The sequence below is a fragment of the Leopardus geoffroyi genome, chromosome B3, assembly GCF_018350155.1.
Source record: "Leopardus geoffroyi isolate Oge1 chromosome B3, O.geoffroyi_Oge1_pat1.0, whole genome shotgun sequence".
NCBI lineage: Eukaryota > Metazoa > Chordata > Mammalia > Carnivora > Felidae > Leopardus > Leopardus geoffroyi.
In genome coordinates, this window is record NC_059337.1 from 29,825,332 (window position 1) to 29,851,769 (window position 26,438).

Below are 26,438 nucleotides of genomic sequence, written 5' to 3' on the forward strand. Positions count from 1 at the left end.
ATGTGACAAGTTCATTTTCTTATACAAATTTTAGTAACGGTGTTTATTTTTTAAAAATTCATTAGCAAAATATTTTTGTTTTTGAACTTATTTATTTTTATTATCACTACTAGTAAAGGTGAAATTTCTTACCACCCATTTAAATGTCTTCTTTTAGGATTTGCATGTTGGTAGCTTTTGTCATTTCCAGTGGAATCTGCATCATTTTCTCCTTAATTTGAAATCATTTACTACTACTATTATTATTACTATTACGGCTACCAATCCTTTGGCACAGATGACAGAATTATTTAAATTCGAATTTTATTTTTGATTTTCTTTTATGTGGAAAGGCATATTTTATTTCTATTAAATCAAGCCTATTAGGGGCGCCTGGGTGGCTCAGTCGGTTAAGCAGCCGACTTTGGCTCAGGTCATGATCTCCTGGTGTGTGAGTTGGAGCTCTGCGACGGGCTCTGTGCTGACAGCTCAGAGCCTGGAGCCTGCTTCAGATTCTGTGTCTCCCTCTCTCTCTGACCCTCCCCCGTTCATGCTCTGTCTCTCTCTGTCTCAAAAATAAATAAACATTTAAAAAAAAATCACGCCTATTAATACTTTCCTTTGTGGTTTCTGCTTTAGTCTTATAGAATTCTTACAATCCTGAACTCCCGATGATGGCAGCATAGGAGGATGCTGGGCTCACAGCGTCCTGCTGATCGCTTAGATTCCACCCACACGCCTGCCTAAATAACCCAGAAAACCACCAGAAGATTATCAGAACGGACTCTCCAGAGCCAAGCATAGACAAGAGACACATGGAAGAGGGTAGGTAGGGCGGAGAGGCGGTGCACGCTACGCAGACTGGCGGGAGGGAGCCGAGGCGGTGGAGGGGCAGACCTCCCAATAACGCAGAGCACCCGTGAGTCTGCCTTGCAAAAGCAGAGGGGCCGGACTGCCTGAGTTCTAACAGCCACCGGGACTTAACATCTGGAGGGTTAAAAGTCATCAGCTCTGCTCTCAGAGAGCGGGGAAGGCGAAAGGACAACAGGAGGGAGAGTTGCTGAGCCCCGGAAGACAGAGCTCACCTCGGTCACTGGAGAACAAAGGTGCCGGCCAGCACCATCTCCCTCACCCATCCCCCAGCCAAAATCCCAAAGGGACCAGTTCCCGTCACCAAATTTGCTTGCAGCGCAAAAACACCCAATGTTGTGCTTTTGTGGATTCATCCCTCCAAAGGGTCTGCCTGCCTCCCTCCCGGTGCTTCAGGGCCCCTGCCACAGGGGACCACCAACAGCAAAGCTGAGCTAAGCCTGCCCCTCCCACCCCTGTGCACCTTGCGGATTCACCCTGGCTAATACGCCAGATCCCATTGAAGCAGCACCACAAGCCTGGCAGTGTGCAAGTAGCCCAGACAGGAGCCACACCACTCCACAGTGAGTCCTGTCCCTGGGAGAAGGGAAGATAAGGTAGGTACCAGTCTGACTGTGGCCCCAGCGGTGGGCTGGGAACAGACACCGGGTCTGACTATAGCCCTGACCACCAACACAAGTTACCCCAGGCAGCACAGGGGAAGTGCCCTGCAGTTCCGCGCCACTCCAGGGACTATCCAAAATGACGACACAAAAGAATTCTCCTCAAGAGAAACTCCAGGAAGTAGCGACAGCTAACGAATTGATCAAAAATGATTTAAGCAATATAAAAGAACGTGAATTTAAAATAATAGTCATAAAATTAATCACTGGGCTGAAAAAAGTATACAGGACATCAGAGAATCTATTGCTACAGAGATCAAGGCTAAGAAACAGTCAGGAGGAGCTTAAAAATGCTATAAATGAGCTGCAAAATAAAATGGAGGCGACCACTGCTCAGATTGAAGAGGCAGAGGAGAGAACAGGTGAATTAGAACATAAAATTATGGAAAAAGAGGAAGCTGAAAAAAGAGAGATAAAAAAAATCCAGGAGTATGAGGGGGAGAATTAGAGAACTAAGTGATGCAATGAAACGCAACAATATCTGTATAATAGGGATTCCAGAGGACAAAGAGAGAGAGACAAAGGGACTGAAGATGTACTTGGACAAATCATAGTTGAGAACTTCCCTGATCTGGGGAAGGAAACAGGCATTGAAGTCCAAGAAACACAGAGAACTCCCTTCACACAAAACGTGAATCAATCTTCTGCACAACATATCATAATGAAACTGGCAAAATACAAGGATAGAGAGAAAATTCTGAAAGCATCTAGGGATAAACACGCTCTAACATATAAAGGGAGACCGATAAGACTAGTGACAGATCTATCCACTGAAACTTGGCAGGCCAGAAAGGAATGGCAGGAAATCTTCAATGTGATGAACAGAAAAAATATGCAGCCAGGAATCCTTTATCCAGCAAGTCAGTCATTTAGAATAGAAGGAGAGATAAAGGTCTTCCCAAACAAACAAAAACTGAAGGAATTCATCACCACTAAACCAGCCCTACAAGAGATCCTAAGGGGGATTCTGTGAGTGAAATGTCGCAAGGACCACAAAGTACCAGAGACATCACTACAAGCGTGAAACCTACAGACATCACAATGACTCTAAACCCATATCTTTCTATAATAACACTGAATGTAAATGGACTAAATGCACCAACCAAAAGACACAGGATATCAGAATGGATAAAAAAACAAGACCCATCTATTTGCTGTCTGCAAGAGACTCATTTTAGACCTGAGGACACCTTCAGATTGAAAGTGAGGGGATGGAGAACTATCTATCACGCTACTGGAACTCAAAAGAAAGCTGGAGTAGCCATACTTATATAAGACAAACTAGACTGTAAATTAAAGGCTATAACAAGAGATGAAGAAGGGCATTACATAATAATTACAGGGTCTATCCATCAGGAAGAACTAACAATTACAAATGTCTATGTGCCTAATATGGGAGCCCCCAAATATATAAAACAATTAATCACAAACATGAGCAACCTTATTGATAAGAATGTGGTAACCGCAGGGAACTTTAATACCCCACTTACAGGAATGGAAAGATCATGTAGACACAGGATCAATAAAGAAACGAGGGCCCTGAATGATACATTGGACCAAATGGACTTGACAGATATAATTAGAACTCTGCATCCCAAAGCAACAGAAAATACTTTCTTCTCGAGTGTACATGTAAGATTCTCCAAGATAGATCACATACTGGGTCACAAAACAGACCTTCATAAGTATAAAAGAATTGAGATCATACCATGCATACTTTCAGACCACAATGCTATGAAGCTTGAAATCAACCACAGGAAAAAGTCTGGAAAACCTCCAAAAGTATGGAGGTTAAAGAACACCCTACTAAAGAATGAATGGGTCAACCAGGCGATTAGAGAAGAAATTAAAAAATATATGGAAACAAATGAAAATGAAAATACAACAATCCAAACACTTTCGGATGCAGCGAAGGCAGTCCTGAGAGGAAAATACATTGCAATCCAGGCCTATCTCAAGAAACAAGAAAAATCCCAAATACAAAATCTAACAGCACACCTAAAGGAAATAGAAGCAGAACAGCAAAGACACCCCAAACCCAGCAGAAGAAGAGAAATAATAAAGATCGGAGGAGAAATAAAAAATATAGAATCTAAAAAAACTGTAGAGCAGATCAATGAAACCAAGAGTTGGTTTTTTGAAAAATAAACAAAATTGATACACCTCTAGCCAGGCTTCTCAAAAAGAAAAGGGAGAGGACCCAAATAGATACAATCATGAATGAAAATGGAATTATTACAACCAATCCCTCAGAAATACAAGCAATTATCAGGGAATACTATGAAAAATTATATGCCAACAAACTGGAGAACCTGGAAGAAATGGACAAATTCCTAAGCACCCACAAACTTCCAAAACTGAAACAGGAAGAAATAGAAAGCTTGAACAGACCCATAACCAGCGAAAAAATTGAATCAGTTATCAAAAATCTCTCAACGAATAAGAGTCCAGGACCAGATGGCTTCCCAGGGGAATTCTACCAGACATTGAAAGCAGAGTTAATACCTATCCTTCTCAAGCTGTTCCAGAAAATAGAAAGGGAAGGAAAACTTCCAGACTCATTCTATGAAGCCAGCATTACTTTGATTCCTAAACCAGACAGAGACCCAACAAAAAAAAAGAGAACTACAGGCCAATATCCCTGATGAATATGGATGCAAAAATTCTCAATAAGATACTAGCAAATCGAATTCAACAGCATACAAAAAGAATTATTCACCATGATCAAGTGGGATTCATTCCTGGGCTGCAGGGCTGGTTCAACATTCACAAATCAATCAATGTGATATATCACATTAATAAAAGAAAAGATAACCGTATGATCCTGACAATCGATGCAGAAAAAGCTTCTGACAAAATTCAGCATCCTTTCTTAATAAAAACCCTTGAGGGGCGCCTGGGTGGCGCAGTCGGTTAAGCCTCCGACTTCAGCCAGGTCACGATCTCGCGGTCCGTGAGTTCGAGCCCCGCGTCGGGCTCTGGGCTGATGGCTCAGAGCCTGGAGCCTGTTTCCGATTCTGTGTCTCCCTCTCTCTCTGCCCCTCCCCCGTTCATGCTCTGTCTCTCTCTGTCCCAAAAATAAATAAACGTTGAAAAAAAAAAAAAACCCTTGAGAAAGTCAGGATAGAAGGAACATACTTAAACATCATAAAAGCCATTTATGAAAAGCCCACAGTTAATACCATCCTCAATGGGGAAAAACTGAGAGCTTTCTCCCTGAGATCAGGAACACGACAGGGATGTCCACTCTCACCGCTGTTGTTTAACATAGTGTTGGAAGTGCTAGCATCAGCAATCAGACAACAAAAGGAAATCAAAGGCATCAAAATTGGCAATGATGAAGTCAAGCTTTCACTTTTTGCAGATGACATGCTATTATACATGGAAAACCCGACAGATTCCACCAAAAGTCTGCTAGAACTGATACATGAATTCAGCAAAGTCGCAGGATACAAAATCAATGTACAGAAATCAGTTGCATTCTTATACACTAATAATGAAGCAACAGAAAGACAAATAAAGAAACTGATCCCATTCACAATTGCACCAAGAAGCATAAAATACGTAGGCATAAACCTAACCAGAGATGTAAAAGATCTGTATGCTGAAAACTATAGAAAGCTTATGAAGGAAATTGAAGAAGATACAAAGAAATGGAAAAACATTCCGTGCTCATGGATTGGAAGAATAAATATTGTTAAAACGTCAATACTACCCAAACCTATCTACACATTCAATGCAATCCCAATCAAAGTTGTACCAGCATTCTTCTCGAAGCTAGAACAAGCAATCCTAAAATGTGTATGGAACCACAAAAGACCCCGAATAGCCAAAGTAGTATTGAAGAAGAAGACCAAAGTGGGAGGCATCACAATCCCAGACTTTAGCCACTACTGCAAACCTGTAATCATCAAGACAGCATGGTATTGGCACAAAAACAGACACATAGACCAATGGAATAGAATAGAAACCCCAGAATTAGACCCACAAAAGTATGGCCACTAATCTTTGACAAAGCAGGAAAGAATACCCAATGGAAAAAAGACAGTCTCTTTAACAAATGGTGCTGGGAGAACTGGACAGCAACATGCAGAAGGATGAAACCAGACCGTTTTCTTACATCATTCACAAAAATAAACTCAAAATGGATAAAGGACCTGAATGTGAGACAGAAAACCATCAAAACCCTAGAGGAGAAAGCAGGAAGAAACCTCTCTGACCTCAGCTGCAGCAATTTCTTACTTGACACATCTCCAAAGGTGAGGGAATTAAAAGCAAAAATGAACTACTGGGACCCCAAGGAGATAAAAAGCTTCTGCACTGCAAAGGAAACAATCAACAACACTAAAAGTCAGTCAACAGAATGGGAAAAGATATTTCCCAATGACATATCAGACAAAGGGCTAGTATCCAAAATCTATAAAGAGCTCACCAAACTCCACACCCGAAAAACAAATAACCCAGTGAAGAAATGGGCAGAAAACATGAATAGACACTTCTCTAAAGAAGAGATCCAGATAGCCAACAGGCACATGAAAAGATGCTCAACGCCGCTCCTCATCAGGGGAATACAAATGAAAACCACACTCAGATACCACCTCATGCCAGTCAGAGTGGCTAAAATGAACAAATCAGGAGACTACAGATGCTGGCATGGATGTAGAGAAACGGGAACCCTCTTGCACTGTTGGTGGGAATGCAAACTGGTGCAGCCGCTCTGGAAAACAGTGTGGAGCTTCCTCAGAAAATTAAAAATAGGGGCGCCTGGGTGGCGCAGTCGGTTAAGCGTCCGACTTCAGCCAGGTCACGATCTCGCGGTCCGTGAGTTCGAGCCCCGCGTCGGGCTCTGGGCTGATGGCTCAGAGCCTGGAGCCGGTTTCCAATTCTGTGTCTCCCTCTCTCTCTGCCCCTCCCCCGTTCATGCTCTGTCTCTCTCTGTCCCAAAAATAAATAATAATAAAAATGTTGAAAAAAAAATTAAAAAAAAAAAATTAAAAATAGATCTACCCTATGACCCAGCAATAGCACTGCTAGGAATTTACCCAAGGGATACAGGAGTGCTGATGCATAGAGGCACCTGTACCCCAATGTTTATAGCAGCACTTTCAATAATAGCCAAATTATGGAAAGAGCCTAAATGTTCATCAACTGAAGAATGGTTTATATACACAACGGAATACTACATGGCAATGAGAAAGAATGAAATATGGCCTTTTGTAGCAACATGGATGGAACTGGAGAGTGTTATGCTAAGTGAAATAAGTCATACAGAGAAAGACAGATACCATATGTTTTCACTCTTATGTGGATCCTGAGAAACTTAACAGAAGACCATGGGGGAGCAGAAGGGAAAAAAAAGAAAGAGGTTAGAGAGGGAGGGAGCCAAAACATAAGAGACTCTTAAAAACTGAGAACAAACTGAGGGTTGATGGGGGGTGGGAGGCAGGGGAGGGCCAGTGATGGGTACTGAGGAGGGCACCTGTTGGCATGAGCACTGGGTGCTGTATGGAAACCAACTTGACAATAAATTTCATATTTAATAAAAAAAAAAGAATTCTTACCCAAAATAAAAATATATAAATATTGCAGTTTTTACATTTAAATCTCAAGTCTAAGTGAAATGAATTTTGATGCTTGATTTGAGGAACAGAAGATGAGTAATGCCATCTACAGGGAATTTAAGGTTGTTTTCTGTATCTAAAAGCTGCCTCAAGAAGCAAAGAGTATATATGCTGATATGCGGTTAAGATAAAAAGAGATGTCCCAGTGATACTCTACATGGAAAACACAAAAGACTCCACCAAAAAACTGTTAGAACTGTTACATGAATTCAGCAAAGTCGCAGGATATAAAATCAATGTACAGAAATCAGTTGCATTACTATACACCGATAACCAACAGAAAGAGAAATCAAGGAATCGATCCCCTTCACAATTGCATCAAAAATCATAAAATACCAAGGAATAAACCTAACCAAAAAGGTAAAAGATCTATGTGCTGAAAACTATAAAGAGCTTATGAAATAAATTGAAGAAGATATGAAATGGAAAAATATACCATGCTCATGGACTGGGAGAAAAATATTCTTAAAATGTTGACACTATAAGCAATCTATACATTCAATGCAACCCCTATTAAAATAATACCAATATTCTTTACAGAGCCAGAACAATTCTAAAATGTGTATAGAACCAGTAAAGACCCCGAAGAGCCAAAGTAATATTGAAAAAGAAATCCAAAGCTGGAGGCATCACAATTCCAGACTTCAAGCTGTATTTCAAAGCTGTAATCATCAAGACAGTATGGTACCAGCACAGAAACAGACACATAGATCAATGGAACAGAATAGAGAACCCAGAAATGTACCCACAAATGTATGGCCAACTAATCTTCAACAAAGCAGGAAAGAATATCCAATGGAAAAAAGACAGTCTCTTCAGCAAATGGTGTTGGAAAAACTGGACAGTGGCATGCAGAAGAATGAACCTGGACCACTTTCTTACACCATACACAAAAATAAACTCAAAATGGATGAAAGACCTAAATATAAGACAGAAAACCATCAAAATCCCAGAGAAGAACACAGGCAACAACCTCTTTGACCTCGGCCACAGCAACTTCTTACTAGAATGTCTACAGAGGCAATGGAAACAAAAGCAAACATGAACTATTGGACCTCATCAAGATAAAAAGCTTCTGCACAGTGAAGGAAACAATCAACAAAACTAAAAGGCAACTGACGGAATGAGAGAAAATATTTGTAAATGACATATCAGATAAAGGGTTAGTAGCCAAAAATCTATAAAGAACTTATCAAATTCAATACCCCCAAAACAAATAATCCAGTGAAGAAATGGGTAAGAGACATAGACACTTTTCCAAAGAAGAAATCAGATGGCTAACAGACACATGAAAATATGCTCAACATCACTCATCATCAGGAAAATCAAAACCACAAAGAGATACCACCTCACACCTGTCAGAATAGCTAAAATTAACAACTCAGGAAACAACAGATGTTGATGAGGAGGCAGAGAAAGGGAAGCACTTTTGTACTGCTAGTGGGAATGCAAACTGGTGGCACCACTCTGGAAAACAGTATAGAGGTTCCTTAAAAATTAAAAATAGAGCTACTCTATGACCCCACAATTGCACTACAAGGTATGTATCCAAAGGATACAAAAATGCTGCTTTGAAGGGACACATGCACCCCAATGTTTACAGTAGCACTATCAACAATAACCAAATTATGGAAACAGCCCACATGTCCACTGTTTTATGAATGGATAAAGAAGATGTGGCATGCATATATATATGTGTGTGTGTGTGTGTGTTTGTGTGTGTGTGTGTATGTATATACGTATATATATGTATATGTGTGTATATATATATATGTACACACATACACATACAGTTAAATCTTGGATTTTGCAAGTAACTTGTTCTATTGAGTGTTCAACAAGATGAGCAAAAATTTCTTTTTTTTTTTTTATTTTTTTTTAACGTTTATTTTTGAGACAGAGAGAGACAGAGCATGAAGGGGGGAGGGGCAGAGAGAGAAGGAGACACAGAATCGGAAGCAGGCTCCAGGCTCTGAGCCATCAGCCCAGAGCCCGACGCGGGGCTCGAACTCACGGACCGCAAGATTGTGACCTGAGCTGAAGTCGGACACTCAACCGACTGTGCCACCCAGGCGCCCCCAAAAATTTCTAATAAATTTTCACTTGATAAGCAGTTTTGTGATACAAGTATTATGGGATGCTGTATATCACATGATCAGAACTGGTTCTCTCCCTCTCCTGCTGTAGGATTGTGGGTTATTGTCGCCCATGCTCGAATGCTCAGTCTCAGGCTGCGGTGTTTAGCAGAAATCAGTGATTTTTCAGAACACTGGAAGGTGCCCAGAATTGGTACTAGTGTATTTTTTGTTACTTCAAGGACCTATGGACAGTCCTTTGTTTTTCCATATAAGAGTAAGCTTAGGAATGCTTTGCTTCATTCTAGGTCAGGCTGCCTGCATATATAGACCCTTTCCTCTGCTGCCTTATTGCCAGTTACATTAAATACCATATATGACAAGAGTTTATTCATACTGTACTGTCGTTAACATCCATGCAAGGGCGCACAATGGCTCCCATGCAGAAAAAGGTTGAAAAGAAAGGCAGTAAGAAGGAGGAAATGATTATGATAGAAGTTAAGAAAGAAATCATCAAGAAGCACAAACAAGGTATGCAACTGGCCAAAAGTACAAGATTTTGTAAGTCTGTGTCTGCATCTTGTCTGCAGATGAGGAAGAAAAGAAGGCAGAAGAATTCCTCACTTCAAATGAGATTAAGGAGATGTGTAAAATGTGGGAAAAAATGCAAAGTTTTGTAGAAAAGCACTACCCAAATAAGGCTGTTAGCAGTGCAAGCAATGAATCTGTTTAACAACAATGCAATGTCACATTTGCATGAAACCCTCAAAAGGAGGCAAAAGCAAGCATCATTGGATAGATTCCTTGTTAAAGTTGCATGAAAAGTAAAAGATTCCACTGAGCCAACAGATAGCATTGATTCCATTAGTGATAGTGAAAGTCGTCCTACACAATAACCCTCCTCTTTCTTGTCTTCCTCACACCAGCTATGAAGGTTTTCGAAGGTAAATGCAGGTTAATTTATTTTTCTTTATATTTTGTATTTTATTATTTTGCATTACATTATAATATTGCAATCATTTTTATATGAATATTTTTGGGCTGTGAAATGAAACATCTGTGGAGTTTTCATTATTTCTTAAGGGGAAATTTGCTTTGATATACAAGTGCTTTGGATTACAAGCATGTTTCCGTAATGAATTATCCTCACAAACCAAGGTTTTACTGTACAATGGAATATTAGTGATCAAAAAGAATGAAATCTTGCCATTTGCAACAATGTGGATGGAACTAGGGTGTATTATGCTAGGTGAAATAAGATGAACATAGAGGAAGGGAAGGAAAAATAAGATAAAAACAGAGAGGCAAAGGATAAGAAACTCTTAAATACAGAGAACAAACAGGGTTGATGGGAGAGTGGGGGAGAGGGGAAAATGGGTGATGGGCACTTGCTGGGATAAGCACTGGGTGTTATAAGTAAGTGATGAATCATAGGAATCTACCCCCAAAACCAAGAGCACACTGTACACTGTTATTTTAGCCAATTTAACAATAAATTATATTAAAAATAAATAAATTTTAAAAAGAAATTTTAAAAAAAGGAAAGAAGAAAATAAAGATTTATTGCAAGGCTATAAAATGTACAAGGTCAAGGACATCCAAGGTGGGAAAAAAACTAGAATCAAGACTCATGAGGATAAGACCAAGAAGAGAGAGGCTTTAAAGCAACACTCTGACACTCTCAAAGTCCACATGATTTCTTGTTTCCTGATTCTCTGGGTAGATCTTTTCCATTTTCTTGGAACCTGCTTTCTTCTGCTTATCTTCACAAAAACAATAGAGCCACCAATTCCAAATCAGCATGATGATCCCTTAACTTGGTTCAACCCAGTGACGGAATGCACATCCCTTGCCCCCACAAATCTACTTACCTACTATCCAGGGTTAAGTGTGAAGTTGTTTGGTACAAACACAGACAACTAGGCTTGACTCACCCAGGGAGTGTGGGTAAATCAAGTACCAAAAACACCGTATCAAAAATTTTCATTATGAGATACGAAGTCAGTCAGTCAGAGAAAGACAAATACCACATGATTTCACTCATATGTGGAATTTAAGAAACAAAACAAAAGGGAAAAACAAAAAACAGACTCTTAACTGCAGAGAACAAACAATGGTCACCAGAGGTAAGGGCAGGGATGGGTGAAATAGGTAAAGGGGATTAAGAGTACACTTATCTTGATGAGTACTAAATAATGTACAGAATTGTTGAATTGCTATATTGTACAGCTGAAACTAACATAACACTGTATGTTAACTACACACGAATTAAAAACAATTTTTTTTTTTATTATGAGGAACAAAAATGTTAAAAAAATCAACACATCATGGTTTCCCTGAATTTGGTTTCCTGGGGATCAAGCCTTCCTGCACTTGTCTCTTGGGATACGTTTAGTCTCCTCATTCCTTCATGGGGCTGATACCTCAGGATAGGACAAAAAACATGTTCTGTACTGAATGATTCCACTTATAGAAACTGAACCACAGTTAAATCCAAGGGAAAGAGGAGCCTAGGCCTGTTTTCTCTGGGTAAAAAGGTACCATCGTAGCTTCAAGTGACTTGGTCCAGTTCACAATGGCTCAGTTTTCACTTATAAGCTTAACTGAGTAATAAATTGTTCTTCTGCCTTTGCACATAACCAAAATAATACTAAGTCTAGTTTGATCATCTATCTCTGGAGTTATCTCTCAACTCTCCCTGTTGCTACTATTCCAGTCTGAATAGCCATAATCTATAATCTATACTGCTGCACTTCAACCTCCCCACACTGCAGCCAGAAAGAATTTTAAAATCACAAATCTGACATGTCACTTCCTTAACTTAAAAAAAGTCTAAAGTTTGTATCATGTCTACAGAGCCCTACATAATCTGGTCCCAACCTACCTCTCTAGGTTCCTTTCATGCTATCTTCCCCTTGTTCTCTCCATTGCAGTCCTGCTAAACTGTAAATTCCCTGACTATACTGTGCTGTCTTCTACTTCCAGGATATCACATATACCCATCACCTCTACCCAGGATTACCCTTTTGTTCTCTCATTGTCAAGCTAACACCTACTTGATACTTCTGTCTCACTTAAATATGTCCTCCTTGGGGAAGCTTTCCTGGATTCAGCAAAATGGATGATGGTGCTTTTTCTTATATTTCCCAAGTACCCTGTATTTCTTTTTGATGAATTTTGTGCACTGATAAGTATTTCACATCAATCTTTTCTGTGAATGCACTATGTATTTCTTAAGGGCAGGGACTGTGTCTGTTTCCTTCACAACAATAGTTCCAGAGCGTGGCACTTAGGACTCAAATGTTGTGTGGTTATTTCAAATTAAAGTTTCTCGAAACAGATTAACATAGGGGAAAAAAAGAGGGGGAGTGCAAACCATAAAACAGGCTCTTAACTCTATAGTTAAGAGGGTTGCTGGAGGGAAACATAGGCAGGGGAGTGGGTTAAATTGGTGATGGATATTAAGGAAGGCACTTGTGATGAGTACTAGGTATTACATGTAAGTGATGAATCACTAAATTCTAATTCTGAAACTATTATACTATATGTTAACTAAATGGAATTTAGGTAAAATTTTGAAGCAAACAAACAAAAAAATGAAGGTTTTTAAAGTGACTTTGATCTCTCATTACTCCCCTAATCAAAAATCATCAATTTTCCTCACTGAGTACTACATTAAGAAGAAACATGGAGAGACTGGGTGGTTCAGTCAGTTAAGTGTTAGACTTCAGCTCAGGTCATGATCTCATAGTTTGCGGATTCGAGCCCTGCATTGGGCTCTGTGCTGACGGCACAGAGTTGCTTGGGATTCTCTCCCTCCTTCTCTCTCTGCCCCTACCCTGCTTGTGCGCGCTCTCTCAAAATAAACTTAAATAAATATATAAGAAGAAATACTATAATTTTCCCTACATTACTTTCACTTCACACATGCTCTGCATTTTAATAGCTGTCTTAATTTTCTCTCTTCATCTAAAAGGCCAACCACGGGGCGCCTGGGTGGCGCAGTCGGTTAAGCGTCCGACTTCAGCCAGGTCGCGATCTCGCGGTCTGTGAGTTCGAGCCCCGCGTCGGGCTCTGGGCTGATGGCTCAGAGCCTGGAGCCTGTTTCCGATTCTGTGCCTCCCTCTCTCTGCCCCTCCCCCGTTCATGCTCTGTCTCTCTCTGTCCCGAAAATAAGTAAAAACGTTGAAAAAAAAAAAAAAAAATTTAAAAAATTAAAAAAAATAAATAAATAAAAAAAAATAAAAGGCCAACCACTTGGGGCGTCTTGGTGGCTCAGCTGGTTACGTGTCCCACTCTTGATCTGGGCTCAGGTCATGATCTCACAATTTGAGCCCCTCAGCAGGCTCCACACTATCAGCACTGATTGGGATTCTCTCTCTTTTCCTCTCCTGCCCCTCCCCCGCTCACGCTCTGTCTCTCTCTCTCTCTCTCTCTCTCTCTCTCTCAAAATAAATAAACTTTAAAAAATATAATAAAAGGCCAACCACTTGTTAAGATCCATCACATCTTTTAAACACTTCTGCATCCTGCATGAAATCCTTCCTCATCTATCCCCTACAAGAGAAATGACCCTGTCCTGTTCTGAACACCTGTAATAGCTTTTTTGTAATAATAAGCTCTATTTTATTCCACCCTTACACTACAAATTCATGAGAGTAGTCAATGTATCATATTCACCAATTAAATCTCTGTACTGGATAAAAGTGCTTTGCACTAGTAGGTACCCAATAAATATCTGTTACTGAACTGAATAAGAAATACAGATCCCAACTTTTAGATTTTTACAAGTTTTAAGTTAAGCTTAGGTCAAGTTAACTGTCAACTTCAATGACTGCTTTTGAAATTGCTGGCTGCTATACAGACCAAAGTTCATTACCTGCTTTGAGCATCTGTCTTCTCTAGCTTTTCCTGAAGTTGAATCCAGTCAATCAATGCTTTGAAATCTCTCACATAGTTATCCAGCATCATTAGCACCTCCTAGTTAAAACAAACAACATCATTAAACTCCATTCTGATACTGAAAAGTTTTAAGAAAAAACTTTAGACTGAAGTACTTAGGAATTAATAGTTTTTACATTATACTCCTCATTGAGAAAGTAGCAAAAGCTACTGATTTAGTTTTTTTTATCTTGTTTTATTTTCATTCTCACTGTATGATAAGAAATTAGTAAAGCTGAGAGTCCAAAGACCACGAGATGGTATTGATATTCTTTCTCAAGAACCACCCCCATGACCATTCTTTTAATCTTTTTTATTGTTAAGTTTAATAAACAGTAAAGTGTATAAATGTATATACAGATCATTTCAAAGCAAAGGCCCATGCATCCATCCACCCAGAACAATGCTAGTCTCTAGAAATTACCTGGTGTCTCCTCCCAATCAGTACTCTGTCCTTGCTCTGAGGCAACCACTGCTTTGACTTGTAACAGTTTAATTTTTACCTGATTTTGAAATTCATATAAATGAAATTCATAGAGTATTAACATTTTGTGACTTCTTTTTTTACTTTGTTTACTAGGCTCATCCATGTTGCAGGATGAACCTGCAATGTATTTATTGCCATTGTCCAAGGTCACTTACTGAACAGTATTATATTGCATGCATATTTATTTACCCAATCTACAGCTGAAGAACATTGAGGTGATTTCCAAATTATATGCTGTTATTCATGTATGTCCTCTGCACATATGTATGCATTTCTATTGAGAACAAGCCCAAGAGAGGAAATACTGAGTCACAAGATGAGCATATGCTCTACTCCAGTATATAACACCAAACTGTTTTCCAAAGTGGTTGCCACTCTCACCAGCAGTGTATGAGTCCTCCTTACTCCACACCCTCAACTACACTTGGTATTGTCTGTTTGGGGTTTACTTTAACCTGAGCCACTCTCGTTGATGGTTATGTAATGGTTTCATTTTGGTTTCAAGATGGTTTTCTATGATTATTAATGATTTTCAGCCTTTTTTCATGCTTATTAGCCATCCTCATTTTGTGAAGTGCCTATTCAAGACTCTTTGATGGGAAGGAATTCCTTACATCTTTTGGATATGGGCCTTTTTTGGTTATACATGTTGCACACATATACTTGACATTTTACTCTCCTAATGGAATAGAATGTTTTGATGAACATAAATCCCTAATTTTAAGGTAGTCTAACTTCTGACTCTTTTATCTAAGACTGATACTATCTGCATCAATTTTAAGCAATTATTTTCCTACCACAGGTCAGGAAGATATTCTCCAATATTGTCTTTTAGAGCATGGAGTCTCTCCTCTGTTACACTGGTCTGTTTATCTATTTTTGTACCAATATCAACCTAACTTACACTGCTGTAGCTCTAAAATAAAACGCAAAACCCAGTAAAGTAAATCCTCCAACTATATCTTTGACTAGGCTAATGCCAGCCCCTTGTTATTTCCAAACAAATTGTAAAATCAGATTATCGATTTCCCAGGAAAAAAAATTAGAAATACAATTTTAATTGTAATTGCATATATTCTATAAAACAACTAGATGAAAACTGACATTTTTATAATATTGTATCTTCTGGTCTATAAAGAAATATATATATATCTTATTTATACCTATATATACTTGTACCTTATTCAGTGTCTCTCAAAATGTATGATAGTTTCCTGTGTAGAGGTCTTGCACATTTTTTTTAGCTTTAGCCCTAAGAATAAATGGTAGCTATTTAACTTTTTTTTCATTTTCTGTTACCATTGATTTTTGTATCCAGCAACTTTAACTTACTCAATATATCTAATAATTTCTCTTTAGATTCTTCTGGATTTTCTAAATACATAAATATGAATATGTCATCTGTGAATAATGACATATTTATTTCTTCCTCTCCAAGTGTTATATATTTTATATGTTATTCTTGTCTTCCTGTGTTGGCCAGGATCTTAAGGACAATGTTGAATAGAAATAAAGATAGCAGACTTTGTCTCATTCCCAATTTCAGAAGGAAAGTTCTCAACATTTCACCATTAAGTATGATGTTTACATAGGTTCTTTGGAAGATTCTATTAGTAAAGATGTTCGTTCTCAGTTTGCTGAATTTCATCAAATATTTTTCCTAGGTCTACTGGGACAATCATATGATTTTCACCTTTATTCATCTAATTTGATAAATATTAATTTCATTCTCAAATGATAAAACCAACATTGCGGTACTGGAAAGAACCTAACTTGACTGTGATGTATTGTCCAGTATTTGAATAACCAGATTAATATATCAATATTTGGTTTAGGATTTGTGCATCTGTATTATTAAGTGGTCTCTATTTTTATTTCTCCTGAGACCTTTGGTTATCAAGGCTATGCTGGCAGAGTTCTTCTTCTATGTTCTAGAAGAGTCTGTATAATACTGGCAATATTTTGCTCATTTTTTTTGGTTGAGATATGATTAACACGCCATAAAATTTACCATTTATAATTATACAATTCAGTTACTTTTAGTACATGCAGAGTTGTGCATCTATCCAATTCCAAAACATTGTCATCACCCCAAAAAGAAACCCAGTACCCATCAGCAGTCACTCCCCATTCTCTCCTCTTTCCAGCCCTTGGAAGCCACTACTCTACTTTCTGTCTCTATGGACTGGCCAGTTCTGGACATTTCAAATAAACAGTATCATACAGAATATGGCCTTTTGTGGTGAAATTCTTTCATTTAATGTTTTCTTTTTTTTCTGAATATATTTTTTTTAATATTTATTTTTGAGACAGAGACAGAATGCAAGTGGATTAGGGACAGAGAGAGAGACACAGAATCCGAAACAGGCTCCAGGCTCTGAGCTGTCAGCACAGAGCTTGACATGGGGCTCAAACTTATGAACTGTGAGATCATGACCTGAACCGAAGTCGGATGCTCAACCGACTGAGCCACCCAGGCGCCGCTAATGTTTTCAAGATTCATCCATCTGGTACCACGTATCTGTACTCATTCTTTTTCGTGACTAAATAATTGCATAAACAAACACATTTTGCTTATTCATTTATCGGTTGATGGATACTTGGCTTGTTTCCACCTTTTGCCTATTAGAAATAATGCTGCTATGAATATTCACATCCAAGTTTTTCTATGAAAATATGTTTCTATTTCTCTTGGGTGTATACCTAGTAGTGGATTTACTAAGTCATATGGTAACTCTAAATTTAACATGAACTACCAAAATGTTTTCCACAACAGCTGCACCATTTTACATTCCCAGCAGCAATATACAGGCACACCTCATTTGACTATGCTTCATTTTATTGCAGTTCACAGATATCATGTTTTTTTACAAATTGAAGGTTTGTAGCAACCCTGTGCTAAGTCTGTCTACACCATTTTTCCAACAGTGATTGCTCACTTCATGTCTCATGTTACATTTTGGTAATTCTTGTAATATTTCAAACTTTTTCATTACTATTATATTTGTTATGGTTACAATTCATTGAAACCTCAGATGATTGTTAGCAATTTTTAGCATAAAGCATTATTTAAGGCACATACATTGTTTCCTTAGACATGCTGCTATTGCACACTTAGACTACAGTATAAACATAACTTATATGTACTGGGAAACCAAAAAATTCATTGACTTGCTCTATTGTGGTATTTGCTTGATTGCAGTGGTCTGGAACTGAACCTGGAGGATGTCCAAGGTATGTCTGTATGAAGGCCAAATTCTTGACAGCCTCAGCAGCACCTGCTATTTTCTGATTTGTTGAGTCTAGTCATCCTAACAAGTATAGTATTATTGTGGTTTTTATTTGCATTTCCCTGATGACTAAAGTTATTGAGCATATTTTCATGTGCTTATTGGACATATGCAAATCTTCTTTGAAGAAATGTCTATTCAAATTATTTGCCAATTTTTGGCCTAGGTTATTTGTCCTTTATATTTTTGAGCTGCAAGAGTTCTCTATATATTCTAAATATTAGACTGTTATAAGACACATGGCTTGAAAATATTTTCTCTCATTCTGTGGGGTGTCTTGTCAACTAACAGCATCCTGTAGTACACATAAGTTTTTAATTTTAATGAAATTCTATTTATTTATTTTACCTTTGTTTGTGTTTTTGGTATCATATCTAAGAAACTGCTGCCAAGTCCAAGGTCACAAAGATTTACACCTATGTTTTCTTCAAAGAATTTCACAGTTTCAGTTTTTACATTTAGGTCTTTCATTTATTTTCAGTTTTTTTTTTGTATATGGTGTGAGGTAAGGATCCAAATTCATTCTTTGTGTGTGGATATCTAGTTGATCCCAACACCATTTGTTGAAAAGACTATTCTTTTTCCATTAAATGATCTTGGCACCCTTATCAAAAATCAATGGACACAGATATGGATTTATTTCTGAACTCCCAATTCTCTTCCATTGATCTATAACTATCCTTATCCCGGTACCATGCTATTTTGATTACTGTAGCTTTGTAATGAGTTTTGAATTCTGAGTTTTGAAAAGAATTTTGTTCTTTTCAAAGATGGTTTTTGGCTATTCTGTGTCCCTTGCATTTCCATTCAGATTTTAGGATCACCTTGTCCACTTCTGCAAAAAAGGAGATTAGAATTTCAGTAGGGATTGAACCAAATCTGTATATCACTTTAGGGACCATTGCCATCTTAAGTTTTCCAATCCACAAGTTCAGATATCTTCCTCTTTATTTAAGTCTTCCTTAATTTCTTTTAATGATGTTTTGTAGTTTTTAGTGTACAAGTCTTGAACGTCTTTGGTTAAATTTATTACTCAATGTTTCTTTTTTTTTCTTTTTCATGCCATTATAATGGGACTGCTTTCTTAATCTCACTTTTTTATTGTGCATTACTAACATATAGAAACACAATTTTATGCACTGATCTTGTATTCTGCAACCCTTCTGAGTTTGTTTATTAGCTCTAATAATTTTATGTGTGTGAACGGATTCTATAGGGTTTTCTATATGTAGAACCAAGTCATCTGCAGATATAACTTTACTTCTTCCTTTCAATCTGGATGCTTTCTATTTCTTTATCTTGTCTAATTGCCCTGGCTAGAACCTCAAGTATAAGACTGAAAAGAAGCAGTGAGAATAGACATCAGTATTTTGTTCCTGTTATTAGCAGGGAAAGCTAATTTTTGTCTTTAGATAATTCAAGTTACATTACTGTAATACTACATTCTACATATTTGGCAAAGATTTTTTCTTCTTGGTACTTATTAGTCTTGCATACTAATGGCAATGAAAATGTATATAAGAAAAGACTATAAAAATATAGGCCACTGAGATCCACTCCATTGCTCAGAAAGAAAAATTGATCCCAAGTATAAATATGTGTGTAGATAGTGGTTAATTGTCCAAAGTTGTCATTTAAAATGTATAAGACAAAGAAATTTAAAGTGTTCACTTTATCAGTCTCATACCATTCTCACCTTACTCACCTTACTATAGAGACATACCAGTCTCATTTTACTAGAAATGGCAACTTCCCATACTCCCAAAGATGACCATCAGAAAATACCAACCAACTATAAAAATGATCATTTGGTTTATAAATACATAACTTTTCCATAACTAAGTCTTACTTTCTAATATTATTGTAACTCCAACCAACTATAAAAATGATCACTTGGATTATAAACATGTTACTTTTCCATAACTAAGCTTACTTTCTAGTATTCAATGGAACTCAAAACCTCAAAAACACTTTTCACTTATGTTTTTTAAAATATAGATACACTTTGGAAATCAGACCCAAGATTGATTATGTATGCTAAATTAGCCACAAATAAAATACAGTACCAACCTCACATTAGTCATAAATGTTATATTTTAATTTAAAATACTCTTCTGAACAAAGAATTATTGTTTATTTCCTTTCAAAGGTAATCCTTAGTGTCAAATCCCTGGTAATGAAAGTCTTCTACAATCAGGAAAAGGAAAAAATTTTTTAATTTACTTGGCTTCCTTTTCTCAATTCTACGAGTATAATTCAAATTCAATTAAGTTCAACTTAAATCGCCTACATTAGGCACAGAAAGATGTAATTCAGAATAATTTATTTCAGAAGTTTTATGATTTCCCTTTTTGCCTAAAAAAAAGAAAAAAAGAAAGAGAAAAAAACCCTCTAATAGGCAAGCATATAAGCAGCTACACTTCTGATACTAGTTGGCACAGAGAAAGTACATTTGGTGGCTTAAACAACCTATTTTAAGGAATGCTTAGCACAATGTTATCAGAAATGATCAGAGTGGTACCATGCAGCTGTAATCTGAGTCATGTTTTATGAACAGGGGAATACAAACAAGACACACAGCTGGAGCAGCTTCTTAGTCACTGATGCACATCTTTCTCCCTACAGCTATGAAGGCCATTTTGTCAATCAGGATGAAACAGAACAAAAGTGGCTCTGAAAGTAATGTTATAGGCATTCAGATAACTACATATAGATATACAGCTAAAATTACCAATTAGTTTACCAATTGGCTGCAACGGGTTCGATTGGTTTGTAATTAATTCTAGTTACTGGCGCACAGAGCAGGATGGTTGGCGCCATCCCTTTGTCCTCCTGACACACAATACTAGTGCACAGGCCCTTGGGCCCAGGACATCAACACAGCCCTCCAATTCAGCTACAGGAATGTGCACAGTGGTGTGCCCCTGTGGTGATAAAGGGATGGAAACATGCATCACATGAGAAGTCAGTGATAAAGGGAACCTTATAAGAAAGAGCTTTACCAAAAGTGAAACAAGTTTTTAAAAGCATTATTTTTAAGAACAATAGTTTAAAAAGTTTTTTAAAAGCTACAAATAGAATAAATAGTTCAAAAGAGAAATCATTGGAAAGAAAAATGGCAAGTAAACCACTTTCAAAACTAACAGTATCATTCACAGTAGTCTTCAACCTTTAATCATTCATTTCTTTCAAATACTTCCGCTTAATTTTCTATATAAGCAGCCTAGTAAAAAAAAATACAAAACATATTCAATGAATGAAAACTTATAAATGAAAATCTGCTAATGGAAACCACTCTCCTTTAATTTAATTTTTACCAGGTTCTTTGTGGATAAATAAAATTTGCAGTTGCCTGGGTAATGATACAAATATTCTACTGCAGTGGCTAATTTTTATCTCAACTCATTTACAAGCTGGCTTGATTAGACATTTTCTTTTATGGTACTCCTACTAACAAAACTCAAGAGACCTACTGCAGCTAAGAATAAGTAAACAATGATACTAAAAAATAATTTGTCATGGGGCACCTGGGTGGCTCAGTTAGTTAAGCATCCAACTTCAGCTTAGGTCATGATCTCACAGTTTGTGAGTTCAAGCCCCACAGTGGGCTCTATGCTACCAGTGCAAACCCACTTTGGATCTTCTGTCTCCTTCGCTCTCTGCCCCTACCCCACTCAAGCTCTCTCATTCTCTCTCAAAAATAAGTATTTTTAGAAAACTGTCGTATACACTGTATGCTAGCCAACTTGACATAATCTTAAAAAAAAATTGTTGCAAGTCTCAAAATAACATACTCAAATTCCCCACTGATGCCTGCAAGTTTACCTAAACACCTGCTTAAGGCATTTCTTTTGCCAAACTATTCTCCCAATACCAAACTAAATGCTTATATTCAGGCTGAAGGTCCTCAGCACTCATTTATACCAAGCTTCTCGTTTATAGAGACAAAGGTAGAAAAAGGTTTGGTGATTTCTTCCAAAGTCCTACAACTAGCTTAGAGGAAACATGGAAATCACGACTATTCCTCACTTTCCTTGCAAAGGACAGTGCAAATACCATGCGCAAAACTCTCCCACAATCCTACAGCCCAAAGTCACCTCTCCAGCTATGATATTACCAAGTATAATAACTAATGTCAATACATAGACTAAACTCCTAAGTGCTATTCCTGAACCTGAAAGGGAAAAAACACTTTTCTCCCTCATGCCATTTATTGTTATAAATAAATGGTTATTGTTATAACACATCTCACATCCTAAGAGAAAAACACCATGATTTTTTCTAAAATTTTAACTCCCACTGAGTCACCATGCATGGAAGAGCAAAATCTATTTCAAAGGCATAAACTGACTTTTTCTCTTCATCAATCAAATCTCAAATACTTTTAGTGATCCAGAGGAATAATAGAACAGAACTATAACAGCTATACATCTTGTGTCTGGACACCAAGATCTATGTTCTGTGTTGCACTCATTATCTGGTAAATTTCTATCATTTCAACATAACAGTAGAAAATAACTGAAAAAAATTAAAAAAAACAGAAACGCTCGATGAAAAATATCAATAACCCAAGATAATATCCACAGCAGGAATGGCACAGATATTCCTTTCTAAAAGAAAGTCCTTAAATACATTTTTATAAAATCTTTGATGTTTATATCACTAGGATGTGTTTGATCAAAACCAGTTTTGTTATACTTATAACTTTTTCAGGCTCATGAATAGCACCCAAAACAGTGCAAGCAGTAATAAATATTCAGTAAACAGTTGTTGCATGAACGATAAGTCCAGAACTAAAGGTTAGTTCTGCTGGTAATTCATTACATAATGTCAGACAGATCACTTAGTTTTTCAGTTTCCTATGGGTAAAATAAGAAGGCTGGATTATATAATTTCTAAAATTATATTCAGGTATGATTTATGATACTATTTCACATTCTGTGCTATTTTTGTTTCTAATACAAATCATATGTACATTTTAAATTCTTTTTTTCTAACAAAATTAAATTTTAATATGTCTGTTTGTATTTCTTGATTTTTTAAATGTGAAGTTTTACAAAAAAAAAAAAAAATACTCTAATTATAAGTAGGAAATAAGGGGCACCTGGCTGGTTCAGTCAGTAGAGCATCCAACACTTGATCTCAGGGTCATGAGTTCAAGCCCCATGTTGGGCATGGAGCCACCTTAAAAAAAAATTTTTTTATGATTAAAAAAATAAACAGGAAACAAGAACTGTACCTTTTACGGAAACTGTTCTACTTCCAAGAATCCTTATAAATTCATCCTTTGATACTTATAAAACTCAACTGTTTTTAAAAATTTCATGCTCTGTGGTGAGTGTAACTGAATTACAAAATCAGTATTAGGGTAGCTGTTAAATGAAGTATAATTATTTTAAAGTTTTTAATCCTATAACTACAAAAAATATTTCTGAGACAAATAACTTAATTCTAAAACAAAAACATGATACCTTAAAAATAAAGTAATTGCCAAGGAAAGACTGTATAAATATTTTGTAGGCCCTATAAATTTTTACTAGAGTATCACAAACTAGATTTAAGACTCATTTATTAAATTTTTACTGTATGTACCCAGAGTGTAGTAGAAACAAAAAAAGCAGATGACATGGTCTTCATTAAAGATGCTTCCAATCTTATTAAAAATACAAACCACCAAACACTTAAGAAATGGATCATGACCAAATTTCAATGTAAATACTCCTTAACAAAGAAAACAACAAAAGATACCTAAATCTTTAAACAAATATGTTACCATGAAATCTGCCTTATTTGTTCATGACTAAGAACAATTATATCTGTAAACTCCCCCAAATTGTTCAATTTCACTTATTTATTATTTTATTGGAGGATAATTGGTAAATTAATATGGTAAATTATGCTACTTCATTCTTTCACTATCACCTAATGAAATGAAGAGCACACTGTCATAAAGACTTCAGTCCCATAATCGATAATTACAGCATTCCAACTAAATTGAAATAGCTTACAGGAATGTTCACCCAAGAAGTTAGTGTATATAACAACTAAGAGAACTACACATATCAGCCATATAAGAGCTAATTATTATATTTCTGATATTGTTATCATTATCAATGCACTTTGTAATTTGAGCTCACTGGCAGCACATCTTCATGGATTACTTTTTCAAACCATCATTTCCATGACTGTGCCTCTATTAAATATTTAAAAACAGTGAGGAAAAGAGGAATGGGTGTAGAGCAACTACATGACAGTGTAGCTAGATCCCACTCAAATGACTGTCTCATCCTCTTCTGAAGGGGAAATGAGAAGCCTCTTGCTAAAGAACACTGGACAGAATTTCCTGGGATACAATTTTATAAAAATCCATTTCCTAAAGATTTCTCTGTTTCCTAACACCATCAGCTCAAATTCCTTGATGTGCCCACAGGTGACGAATAAATTCCTATTAAATAGTTTTCACCAAAGAAACAAAACTTCACCAAAAGAATAAAACTCAGCAAACATTAGGAATTCAAGGTTTACCTTCTTAATGTTCTTGCCTTGTTTTATTCAGTCTTCCTATTTTATAATTGCAATATATTTAATTTTTTATGGGAATCATGGAAAGATAAGGAAATGTTCACCTAATTTAATTGTGACAAGAGTCATTCCAAAAAGAAGCCCAAGTCAGAGATGCAGCAGAGCAGGTTTATAGGTATTGAAGCCTGTTATTGGAAGGCATTGTCAGAATACCAGGAAGTAAGAAATGAGCAAAACCTTGACAGGATTCATGGAGGGGATGAGAGCAAGTGAACAGGATTCAAGATGAGGCAGTTTATAGACAGGCTGAAGCCTCAAGCATGGTTAGAAAGAGACTGAGAATTTGGAGATCTAACATGTTGCCACAATCAAAAATTGTGACTAAATTCTTGGCACCATGGAATAGAGAAGACAAAAGCAGGGGCATTTCTAATGGGTCTCATCATCTTGACAGGAGACTAGATAACTAAGCCTTTCCTGAGATGGCTATCTAAGATAGCCCTTTTTAACTTTTCAGAGAGAGAGTTAAATTTCCAAGTCTGTAACATCATCCCTCTATTATGCTTTATCATCCATGTTTCTCATCCAGGGTGTAAGTAGAATAGATTAATCAAGAATCTGTGATACATCCTTTTCAGGTAGCAATCATCTTTAAGAATTTCATGAAAATTATGGAGCTCCTACCCAAAACAACATACATGAACAAAATAATTTCAATACCTACAGATGATTTACAAACACAGGTCTAAGAATTCAAGGTTAAGAATCCCTACTCTAGACATTCTCCAAGATACAACACACATTAGGACACACATAATAAGTCTCCATTTAAAAAGATGGCTTAAAAAGATGGACATCATACAAGGTATCTTCTCCAACCAAAGCAGAATAAAGTTAACTGATAACAAAGTTAAAACTAGAAAATTCACAAATTTGTTGAATTTAAACAATAAATTGGTCAAGAAAAATATCACAAGAGGTAACAGAAAACAGAGACAAATGAAAATAACAATACAACAGATTAAAACTTAAGAGACATATCTAAAGCAGTACTCAGAGGTAAATTTATAGCTATAAATGCTTACATAAAAAACTAGAAAGATCTCAAATCAAAAACTTAACTTTACAACTTAAGAAGCTAAAAAATAACAAACTAAATCCAAAGCTAGCAAAAAGAAATAAAAAGTATAGCATTAACAAATTAGAGAGAGAAAGAATTTCAGAGAAAAGAAGAGGAGGTTGGAGGTGTAGGACGCTGGGCTCACCTCATCCTCCTGATCGCTTAGATTCCACCCACATCTGCCTAAATAACTCAGAAAAACACCAGAACGGACTCTCCAGAGCCAAGCATGAACAAGAGGCCCACAGAAGAGGGTAGCAAGGGCAGAGAGGTGGTGCATGCTACACGGACTGGCAGGAGAGAGCCAGGGCGGCAGAGGGGCAGCCCACTCTGCAAGGCAGAGCTCCCAAAGTCTGGCTTGCAAAAGCGGAGAGGCCGGACTGCATGAGCTCTAACAGCCACCGGGACTTAACATCTGGAATGTTAAAACTCAACACCTCTACTCTCTGAGAGTGGGGAGGGCGAGAGGATGCCGGGAGGGAGAGTTGTTGAGTCCCAGAAGGACAGAGCTCAGCTCAGTGGGGGAACAAAGGCACTGGCAAGTACCATTTCCCTCTCCCATCCCCCAGCCGAAAGTCCACAGGGAACCAGTTCCCGTCACCAAACTTGCTTGCACCCCGCAAACACCCAATGCGGTGCTTCTGTGGATACATCCCTCCTAGGGGCCAGCCTCCCTCCTGGTGCTTCGGGACCCTCCCTCAGGGGACCACCTACGGCAAAGCAAGCTAAGCCTGCCCCTCCAACCACAGTGCACCTTGCGGATCCACCCTGTCTAATACGCCCTTGGCCAGATCCCATTAAAGCAGCACCACAAGTCTTGCAGTATGCAAGCAGCCCAGACAGGGGCCACACCACTCCACAGTGAGTCCTG

At 37.4% G+C, this 26,438-nt stretch overlaps 1 protein-coding gene across 6 annotated transcripts in view; it reads right to left on the minus strand.

Annotated features, from left to right (window-relative positions):
* The window catches only part of SCAPER (S-phase cyclin A associated protein in the ER), a 522,269-nt gene that overhangs the window by 424,546 nt on the left and 71,285 nt on the right, over nt 1-26,438 (minus strand). For all 6 annotated transcript variants that reach the window (XM_045448989.1, XM_045448990.1, XM_045448988.1 and 3 more), the window contains one exon: nt 14,087-14,187. In XM_045448989.1, coding sequence (XP_045304945.1) covers nt 14,087-14,178 — 92 coding nt within the window. In that variant the 5' untranslated portion in view covers nt 14,179-14,187. The remainder of the gene's footprint in view (nt 1-14,086; nt 14,188-26,438) is intronic.